Source organism: Perca fluviatilis, chromosome 1 (genome assembly GCF_010015445.1).
Source record: "Perca fluviatilis chromosome 1, GENO_Pfluv_1.0, whole genome shotgun sequence".
NCBI lineage: Eukaryota > Metazoa > Chordata > Actinopteri > Perciformes > Percidae > Perca > Perca fluviatilis.
This window is the reverse complement of record NC_053112.1, coordinates 42,667,636-42,678,806: the sequence shown is the minus strand read 5'-3', so window position 1 is coordinate 42,678,806 and position 11,171 is coordinate 42,667,636. Positions and strand designations below refer to the sequence as shown.

Sequence of the window (11,171 nt, the reverse complement as noted above, 5' to 3'; positions counted from 1 at the left end):
TCGTAGCGTTGGCATTAGCCGGCTAACGCTAATGCTAACGCTAGCATGCTACGTCGTTCTCAATAGCAAAGCACTGCTACAACACACACAAGTTCACCATAATCTAGAAAAGAACTACTTACATGTGCGCCCTCATTTAGAAGTCTCCCAGCTAATCCTGCCTTGTAACTGACCAAAGTTGGAGAAACAGCCTTTCTTTTACTGTCTCTGGAGTTAGCTAGCTGACATGATCTACATCTGAGCTACTGCGCATGTGCGAGTGCAATCAAAGATAGTACTGAAGAAGAAGATGAAAAGAGGTCTCACTCTGTACACTGTAAAAAAAGACAAAAAAAAAGTAAAAAAGTATTGTAAACCCAAAAACATATATTGTTTGTTTAAATCACAGTGAACTTTTGTAAACTATTAAACAGAATGTTTTTGTTATATTTACAACAACTATATGTGATTATAATCAAATGTATCTGTTAAAACTACAAATATTACTATAAAAAACAGAGAAATACTGTAATACTCATGACAAAACAAATTTGTTAATTTGACTTGCAAATATTGTAAAAACTATAGTTTTTGTCAGTTTTTTTTAATAATACAAAAAAATATATGTAATTCACTTTACAAGTTTATACTGTACTTTTAACATGATTGATGAAACGATGCAAATTGAGGTATTAAAAATGTTTTCACAAAAAATTCATTGTGAATCTGATAGGTTGCCTATCTATTTATATATAAAAATATAGGCTACAATTATAATATTGTTTTTATATTTAGGCTATTTGCAGCATATTGTAGATGTGTGTATAAGAAATTAAAATTGATATATGCAAAATAATACTTCGGTTCAGTCCTAATCCTTGTATGCCTTGTGTTTTTTTTACTCTTTAAATTTTAATGTAATACTTAGCCTACTGGTTTTCTACATATGCCTATTAATAAAATAATATTAATAATTTGAGCATTGTGTCATTATCACAGGCTAAACAATCAAACAGTGCATTCACTAACATTGCATGATTTATTTGTAGTTTATTGTATTTATAGAGTGTGTGTATACGGAATTAAAATTATTAACCATAATCCTTGTATGCTTTATGTTTCTTTTAGTCTTTACATTTTAATGTAATACTTAGCCTACTGGTTTTCTATTTATATTTCTAAAAATATATAATAATTTGAGCATTGTATCACAGGCTAAACAACCTAACAGTAACCACAGACTTGTACGCTCATTGTGCACCGAGTCCGCCTAATTTTGAATTTCATAGTGTGCAGCTGAAGCTTGTCTCTGATTGGATAATGACGTGAGGGCGGGAGGAGCGGGAGAAGCAGCTCCTCGTTCACGGCTGCGGCTGACTTAATTAACGAGCGAACCAGAACGGCACTTGCTGCAGAGAACACATGAGCGGAGCAGAAACCTTCGGACCATTTTGTCATTTTAAAAGTTTTTAGGACAAATCTACGATTTTAACACAAGTAATTTTGAAACGTCTGCTGCTGTTCAATCGGAAAATTGAAAGTTTGCACGGTAAGTTTCTCCTTTAGCCTACTGTTTTTTCCAAGACCAAACGAAAATGTGTGCTAAAAGCACATGGTGTAAGCTAGCACCAATTGATATTTAAGACCAGTAGCTAGCTAGCTAGTTCAATGCATGATAACTTAGTTCAGCTGAAAAGCACAGGCAGACACTTAAAATGCCAAAAATGATCACCTGCGTCTTTTGTAAAAAGAAATTGGATACATTAAGAGGCTATGTACTACATTGCAGAGTGCATAGGAATGAGCCCCGTTGTCTATTCAAATGTGTTGGCGCCAACTGTAGTCAAACATTTACAAATACTCCGCTTTCAAGGGCCATTTTTATCGTGTGCACAATGCAACTGCATCGCAAGCTGCTCCTGTAGCTGTTGCGAATTTAAAATGCGCAGTTTCATTATGTGCCTGCCATTTTCACACGGTGAAAGAGCTAGTGTCTCATTCAAATGAACATATTGGAGAGGGCAGGTCTGTGTCATGTCCAGTAAGTGCTTGTAAGCACATGTTCACAAAAAAGTCATCATTTACTTCTCACATGTGTAGGAAGCATAAAGCATGCTCTCCTGATGGTATTGATGACATGTACAAGGAAACTCCCCCTCAGACCCCAGATGTCATTGAAGTACAGATGATTCAGAAAACACAAATGAAGCCATGCCAACAACTAGTGCAGCCTGTGATATGCCAGAGAATGATAGTCAGTCTTATCTCAGAAATATGTGTCTCTTTTACCTTAAACTGCAAGGACAGCTGCTTATTCCTGCCTCTACTATACAGACTATTGTTGAGGAAATGCAAAATGTGATCTGAAATCCTTGGAGACAGATGGAATAAATGTAGATGGAGAAACAGTAAAAGGGGGTCTTTACTGTATTGCTGGGGACAACGTGGGTTCTCATTGCATAGGTGGGTTTACAGAGAACTTCAGCCGCTCTCAATATTTTTGCAGGTACTGTGAAATCACAAGAAGTGAGTTTGAGGCTGATCCGAATGCCTGTGGTCCTCAACGCACCCCAGAGACGTATGATGCGGCTGTTGCTGATCTTCAGGCTGAAAACATCCAAGGCGTCAGAGGAATAAAGGTAAACTCTATCTTTAATACCCTTGAGTCTTTTCACGTATCCCAGCCTGGTCTCCCACCTTGTTTAGGTCATGACCTCTTTGAAGGAGTCTTGTCATATGATCTAGCACTATACCTGAAGAACATTATAAAAAAGAAAAAATGGTTCTCATACTCTCTCTTAAACAGGCGCATCAAACAGTTTAAGTATAAAGGATCTGAAGCACTCACAAAGCCATGTGCTGTTAATCCTGACGGAGCCAAGTTATCAGGGCAAGCCATTCAAAACTGGAACCTTTTGAGATTGCTACCAGTTTTGATTGGTGACAAAGTGCAAAACCAGAACGATGAAGTATGGCAGTTAGCTCTCCAGCTAAAAGACATTGTGGATCTTATTTGTGCTCAGAACATTTCCTTGTCCCAAATAGCATATCTTGACATATTGATCCAAGAATATTTGGAGTTGAGAAAGATGTTGTTTCCTGAAATTCAACTAAAACCCAAGCACCACTATTTGCGCCATTATTCAGCACTGTTCTTGAAATTTGGTCCATTGATTAGGTTATGGACGCTTAGGTTTGAAAGTAAACACAGTTATTTTAAAAGATGTGCCAGACACTTGAAAAACTTCAAAAACATTTGTCAAACTTTGTCAGAGCGTCATCAGATGTATCAGGCATATCTTTTAGCAGGGCAAGAATGCAGTAAGCTACTGCAAGTGAAGGACAGCTGTGCGTTTTATCCCAACCTCTACAGTAACACTATTAAACATGCAGTCAGGGAGTTAGCCTTTTCAGAAAGCAATACCACAGTTACCACAGACATTCAGTACAAGGGCACTGCATATAAAGGACAGTTTCTTGTGTACAGAAATGATGAGTATATGGAGTTTGGTGAACTTCTACTCATCTTGATTAAGAATGAAACATCTGTGTATGTTTTGATGGATATCCACAAAGGCATCTTGCTCTCAGAATACCATCTGTATTCTGTGACAAAGGACAGTCTTGGGTTACAGTGTATCAACATTAATGACCTGCCTGATTTCTATCCTTTGGAATCATACATTCTTGATGGATACCAAGTCATTCCACTAAAACACAGTATTGTGGCAAAATAAAGTCCAATTAAAGCTCACTTAGTTCTCACTGTAAATGGTTTTACATTAATATAAGTGTTACCTGATGCATGTCCCTGCTCTGTTAAGTGTATATACTGTATATATTTTTTTCTGTTCTGTTTTGAAGGTGGCATTTCTTCTTCAGTGCAAATATGAGTGACTCAGAGCGAACCTTTCTAGATGTCGCCATCATGGAAGTCCTACCAGAACTTCCAGCAGTACACAAAAACATCCTGGAAGAGCACTTGCAATCCATTGGAGTCGAGACGTATGATGATCTACGCTTTGTAACAGAGGCTGATTTGATGACCGCATTAAGACCTGTACAAGCCAGAAAGCTTCTTTCTGTTTGGAAACAGAAATGTAAGTAAAAACAACATACAACACACAACTATTAAAAAGCACACATTGTGTAATATTGTACAGTGTGAATCATAATCTTATTTTTTTGTCATTTAAAGACCAAACTCCAGAGAACAGCTCACTATCGTCTGTGGAAACCTCAGCTACCCAATCGCTCTCATCGCTCTCTGTTTCACCCCGAAGTTCATCATCAACCTCCTCCAGCAGCCCAGGACTTGACACACAGTGGGACGACAACTTTGAAATTCCATGGAGTAAATTTCCTGAGGAAGTGATGCATTCTTTGGAGAGGGGAAAAAGGCCAGGCCCAAAACTGAGGAGGCAAATGGTCCGGATTGTTGTGACTGAGATGATGGAAAAATGCCCTCATGTAGGTAAAAAGCATTCAACTGACGTTGCAAAAAATATGGTGGCAAAATACCCCAATTCTCTGCAAGATGTAATAGAGGGTGATATTGTTGGAACAGGTTACTATTCCCTTGTCAAACAGTTGCATAACAGAATTGAAAATGTGAGACGCACTTCAACACCCAAAAGAAGAAAAAGAAAACATCAGACTGATGTCTCAGACCACACAGATGAGATCCCATTAGAAGAGAGAGCAGCAATGCAGGACACTTATGGATGCATTAAATGGAATGTAAAATGTCTGCCCCTTGAAGAAACTCAAGAGAGCCAGCAGCAAAAGATGGAAAAACTCAAGGTGATGTTCCAACACTGATGCTAATCCAGAGGAGGTAAAATGTCTAATGAAGTCCACTTTCTACACACAGCGTCAACATGTCAACCAGGGAAAAAGTATCAAATGCCTTAGAGAGGAGTGGCCGTTTTGGTTTCATGATCTTGGCATGTCCGTACACTTCAAGGAACTCACTGGGATTGACCTCAAAGAGACATTCATACGAAATTTGGATTTGAAGGGAAAAAGGCTTCTCGACTACATGACCACAGTTTGTGTCAACAAGAGCAAAAAGTTCCTTCAGAATTATGCAAGGCTTCAGAGGATGCGAGGACCGCAGAGTGGCTGCTCAGATGATGTGATAGAGATGCTCATGCTTCTGCTCAGCTACTTTGATGAGAAGGAGGAGTCCATGTTCTACCATGTAGAAGATACATGTCTGGCAGAAGAGGTCCAACTGGAGCAAGTGCCTCTGACACCCACTGTTATTGTCTGTGGTAAGTCTGTTTCATATTTCTCTTTTTTTTTTTTTTTTTTATTGCACTGTTTATAGAATTTGTCATGTGAGTGCAGTGCTTATTAATATAACCTGTTAAATTTGTTTATAGGACAGTCCTGCTATTCCTCAACAAGGTACATGCTGAGTCTGGATCGGAACCTTACCAACACAAACATCTCCTCCTTCATTTCTGCATTGTGCCTTATGTTCGGGAGCTACTACTGTTTCAACATCCATTATCCATCTGAGCTGGCTTCAACTCTGGAGTTTCTTCAAAGGTGAGTAAACTTAAAACCTAAAAATGGCTTACTCATTTGTCAGACCGGGGACTCTAGGACCTGGAGGCAATATTTCTTATCCCACTATGGCCACGCCAAGACCCGCCCTTCAATAGCATTCCCACACTACTATTTGCCAGGCGTCCATGCTTACATGTACAGGTCTTATCCCCTGACCAATCCCCTAACCTTAACCACTCGAGGTGAAATGCCTAACCCCAACCAATCGAACTGCTTCGTAGGGCGGGTCTTGGCATGGCCATAGTGGGAGTCATAGTTTTGCGACCTGGAGTCTTCTCCGAGGTCCCAGTTTTAATCCGGACCTTACCTAAGACCGGGACTCAAGACAGAGAGTCAGAGCCGGACTCAAAGTGTGTGTTTGTGTGTGTGTGTTTTAACTGATCAATTAATATGGTTTTATTCTACAGGTGTTTTTTCTCGATAAACCCAGAAAAAGGAACCAAAGTAGAGAATAAAAACTCCAAGCGTCGTCTCAACGTGAACCCTCGAGTCCTCACCCTGATACAGGAACTCTCCGATCACGAGTTGCGTTCAGCCTAAATATGGACTCTTTCTGTCAGACAGCGTTACAGCACGCACGGAGATGAGAAGGGTATGTATCGACTTGTCTTACTCTGGGGGTTACGGTGAATAAGCTAAATTCCCAATAAGTCGGCGTGTTCCTTTAAATGTTACATTTTACAGGCTTGCATGATTCCATGCAAAAAAGTCGCATATCTTAGCTAGGGTTGGGCATCGTTTGGATATTAACGATTCCAATTCCGATTCTTCCTTTCGATTCCGGTTCTTATTGATTCTCGATTCTGATTCTTTGAGGGGTGGAGTTGAAACGGGTCACATGCTTATTTCACAAATAAGAGGAAAGTTTGATTTTGATTCAAAGGTGGGTTGCCGTTTGACGGGGCTTTTTCGATGTAAAATAAAGCCACACTAGAGCATCGCTTACTGTGCTCCACGGCTGCAACACAACAAGCACCTGGCCGCTACGGAAATCCAAACTTGCGCATGTTAAATTTGGAACCCATTATGACCTGTCTCTCTTAGTTACCTGTTATAGTTACGCTGTTATAGTTCTAGACTGCCGGGGGACTTCCTTCCTTTGACACACTGAGCTGCTCTCTCCTCTCCCTTTCTATTACTGTTACTATTACTATTACTATACTAACAAATAATTCTAAAAAACTTTGGGACACTGTGAAAGAAATGACTAACATGAACTCTGGAAAGAAGGAACTGAATGTGTGGAATGATTTGGACAAGGCTAATGATCTTAATATTTTTTATAAACGTTTTGACCTAGATTATGAAACCAATGTGACCTGCTGCAGAGACTTGTCTACCTCCTTACCATGTGACCTAATACAGGACAGAATAATAATTAACCCTAATGCTGTTAAACACATTTTTAAAAGTTGAACAGAAATAAGGCCAGCGGGCCCGATGGCATTTCATCTTTTATTCTGAAAACATTTGCGGATGAGCTGACTCCGGCTTGGAGCCCTCTATTTCAACTCTCTGTCGATACATGTACCATCCCTACTATTTGGAAGACATCTGTTCTGATTCCCGTGCCTAAAAAACCTTGTCCACAGCATAATAATGATTATAGACCAGTTGCGCTAACATCAATAGTTATGAAATCATTAGAACGTATAATGGTCGGTAAATTACGGGAGCGAGGTACAGCATCTTTTGGACCCCTACCAGTTTGCTTATAATAATGGCAAGGGTACTGACGATGCCTTACTTACAACTGTACACTCTATCTTAAAGCACCTTGAAAATCCATCAGCTTATGTTCGATTATTATTTATGGACTTCAGCTCTGCATTTAATTGTATTCCCCCTCAGACACTGTTGTGTAAATTACAACAGATGGAGGTGAACCCCTTCATCATTAGATGGTATGGTTCTTTGTCGACAGACAGGAAGCAGCAGGTTAAAGTTAACTCTATTCTTTCTGATACTCTGAACATAAGTACAGGTGCCCCTCAAGGCTGTGTAAGCTCTCCTTTACTTTTTATAATATACACAAATGACTGCAGAAATATAAATAGAAATAACCACATTATTAAATTTTTCAGATGATACGATACTTAACCTACTTTTAAAAAATACCCAGATATTGATATCTATAAACAGGAGACAGAGGAGGTAGTGAAGTGGTGCAACAGGCATAACTTGACACTTATGTAAATAAAACCAAAGAAATGATTTTTGACCCCAGGTCTATAGGAGATCATAGTACACTTCAAATTGAAGGTGTACTTGTTGAGCAGGTAACAACATATAAGTATTTAGGCATACAATTAGACTGTCAGTTACAGTGGTCCCATCAAGTGGAGTATGTTTGCTCTAAGATATGTCAGCGTCTGTATTTTTTAAGACGACTTAGAGTTCATGGAGTGGACAAAGAGATCATGATACTGTTTTACAAGGCAGCCATTGAATCTATTGTTCGTTATGGTATGATGGCTTGGTTCGGTAACCTGTCCGTTAAACTAAAATCACAGCTACAAAAATTGATAATAAGGGCTGGCAAAATAATTGGCCAAAACCACAACAAATCCTCTTCAGGAGCTTTTGAGGAGGCGTGTGAGGAAACAGGGTCTCAAAGTCATCAACGACCCAAATCATGTCCTGTATAGTCAGTTTGAGCTGATGCCTTCAGGCAGAAGGTACAGGTTACCAAACTGTAAGCTTAACAGGTACAAATTTTCATTTGTGCCGCTTGCAATCAAATTAATGAATAATAACAGATAGAGTGTGTATGTCTGTGTTGTGTGTGTGTGTCTGCGTCTGTTGGCTGCAGTGATTTATGTATGACTATTACTATATAAGACTTGGTACTGAACATCGAGGTTATAGGATGTGCAATGATAGGGTACTGTTGCATAATTTGCTGTTATATTTGACATGGTATTATGCAATGGGGCAGTGTGCAATATAGAAGTTATTCACCACAGCATGAGTTAACGGAAATGTGCAATCATTATCTAAACATTTGTGTAATTCAAGGGGAGGCTGTGTTGTTGGGGGTTGTTTGTTCGTGTGTTATTCGTTGTTTATTGAAGCATGAGGAAATGTGTGACTATGTTGTAAGTTGGTTAACTGTATGTTTATTGTGTGTTATGCGTGATGTGTCGCCATCTTGTTCTCTCGAGTGCCCAAGACAAATTTCTCCTATGGGAGACAATAAAGGCTTATCTTATCTTATCTCTTATCTCTTATTACTATTTGTGTGCAGCCCGTCCCAGAAATTACTAAGTTACTAAAGTTACTAATCCTAGCTTCTGGGGAGTTTACTCCCCGGAGTCCTTATGCTTTTTTCCCCCAGCGTATTTCCTTGGAGAACGTTGGCACCAAGATCCTGGTCGCAGCTGTCGCCGTGGTCCTGCTGCACTCCCTGCTGAACTCAGCGATGCCCTGCAATGTCATGCTGCGTCCTGCTGAACCCTGCAGCTTCCCGCTACATCCAGTCACTGTTCCATTATTAATGTGACTACTATCTCCACTGTTCATCACACCCCCAACCGGCTCGTCAGACACCGCCTACCAAGAGCCTGGGTCTGTCCGAGGTTTCTTCCCAAGAGGGAGTTTTTCCTCGCCACTGTCGCACTGCTTGCTCTTGAGGGAATTACTGGAACTGTTGGAATTGTTGGGGCTTTGTAAATTATAGAGTGTGGTCTAGACCTACTCTATCTGTAAAGTGTCTCGAGATAACTTATGTTATGATTTGATACTATAAATAAAATTGAATTGAAAATTGAATTGAATGATCAGATTTGAAACCAAATCCTCCAAACGATTCCAATAAAGAAACTATTCCGATGGAAACGTAATTTTTGAAACGATTCCAAGTAGGAATCGGTTCTCGATGCCCAACCTTAATCTTAGCAGAAAGTTGAAAAATGTTTACTTCACACAAGAGCAGCCATTTTCCTCTGTTGCCATGTTAACATTATGAAGTGACGTAATTACGCAACGTGAACATCATCGAAAAGCAGGGTGTTGGGGAATCACTTTTTTTCCCCTCCTTTTCATCAAACCACACTTTTTGCAAGTTCCCGCAATTTCATCGCATAAAATTGCATAAATAACATGCATATTCCATCGAATTTAAGAAAACGTGCCGCATAATAAAGGATTTTTGCCCTCAACAATCAAAAAAATGTTTTTGTTTTTCTGGAAGGACTGTAAAGTTTATAACAGAAAAATGTCCAGATTTAAAGAGGGTAATCTCAATTTGGTATTTCAGTCATAGTTAAAAGAACAATTACATGTAGCTTCTTTGTTTCTTGTATACGTTGAGGAAAAAAATGCATGAAGTTGTTGGATACAACTATTGACGATTGCTGTTAAATAAATGTTCCCAAAAGTGATATTTTCCTCTTGTCTTTTCTCAAGATGTATTTTGGCATGTCTTGGTGTAGGCTTAGTAATCATTTTGGAGGTTTACAAGTAAATTATACATTATAACTTGATTATTAAAACATAGAAATACAGCATATTGTGAATAGATTTTATGTATAATATACAGAACAGCTCCATTTAAAATGCAAAATTTTACTGTTCTACCAGTTTAAATTAGTTTTTTGTATGATATTTTCTTGTTAATTTGATCATTTATTGATGCACAATAAGCAATTATTACATGTAAAAAAATACAGGAAATGGTTTATTTAAATACAGTTAGGTGAAATAAACACTTTTTTTTGTAGACTTTACAGTTTTTTTAATGTGATTCAGCCGTAATTTCATTCACTGTAAATCAATTTACATTTTTCGTCATTAAAGTTATCTACTGTGCTGCTGTATTTTTTACAGGAATTCCCTGGTAACCACAGCTGCCAGCGTTTTCCTGTAAAAACAGTTTTTTTTTTTTTTTACAGTGTAGCTAAAACAGAAACCAGGTGAAAAGAGGATCTGCAGCAGTGAGAGAGAGCTGTGCAGTACAACAACAATATGGTGTTTTTTGAAAATTAAAACATGTAAACCTATTCTGGTAAAACCTTAAAATACAGTTATGAACCTGAAAATGAGCATAATATGGGCGCTTTAATAACTTTTCATCGTTAAGGTGTTGGGATGGTACAGACCAAGTTTGAAGTTGATCGGATGAAATCTGTAGAAGGAGTTCCCTAAAGTATAGCAACTTGACTTTTAGGCCTACTTCCTGTTGCCACTACGGGGCGCTATGACTTTGAGTAAATATCAGCCTTTATTTGTCCTCAGGGTTGGACTCTCATGAATCCTGAAAAGTTTCGAGGTAATCGGACAATGTACACTTGAGTTACACCCACTTCCTGTTTCGGCGGCGAAACGTACAAAATGGCCGCCCCGCCACGGCCACGTCCCATGACGAAAAGTTTTTCTTTTAACAACTTTTCATCTTTAACTTCTTAAGATGGCACAGACCGAGTTTGAAGTTGATCGGATGAAATCTCGAGAATTCTAGGGATTCGTTAAAACTGAACGGAAGTGTCAAAATCGCACTAATTTCGAACATTTAATTCAAAATGGCGGACTTCCTGTTGGGTTTAGGGTTGGCTCTAATGAAGTCTGTTGTACATCTTGACATGGTACATTTGTAGTTGTTAATGTAGGTACCACGT

The 11,171-nt window shown here is 38.9% G+C and overlaps 1 protein-coding gene across 1 annotated transcript; it reads left to right on the top strand.

Annotated features, from left to right (window-relative positions):
- The first annotated feature begins 1,413 nt into the window (after positions 1-1,413).
- Positions 1,414-6,377, top strand: LOC120562935. Its single transcript, XM_039806891.1, has 6 exons — positions 1,414-1,528; positions 2,486-2,618; positions 3,844-4,079; positions 4,178-5,255; positions 5,367-5,535; positions 5,964-6,377. The coding sequence occupies exons 4-6, from the start codon at positions 4,829-4,831 to the stop codon at positions 6,094-6,096; spliced, it is 729 nt and encodes a 242-aa protein (XP_039662825.1). The 5' UTR covers positions 1,414-1,528; positions 2,486-2,618; positions 3,844-4,079; positions 4,178-4,828; the 3' UTR covers positions 6,097-6,377.
- The last annotated feature ends 4,794 nt before the right edge of the window (positions 6,378-11,171 follow it).

Coding starts and splice junctions, on each gene's coding strand:
- LOC120562935 (XM_039806891.1), top strand. CDS start 4,829: ATGAAGTCCACTTTCTACACACAGCGTCAACATGTCAACCAGGGAAAA. Junction 5,256..5,366: donor ACCCACTGTTATTGTCTGTG/GTAAGTCTGTTT, acceptor ATTTGTTTATAG/GACAGTCCTGCTATTCCTCA. Junction 5,536..5,963: donor ACTCTGGAGTTTCTTCAAAG/GTGAGTAAACTT, acceptor TTTATTCTACAG/GTGTTTTTTCTCGATAAACC.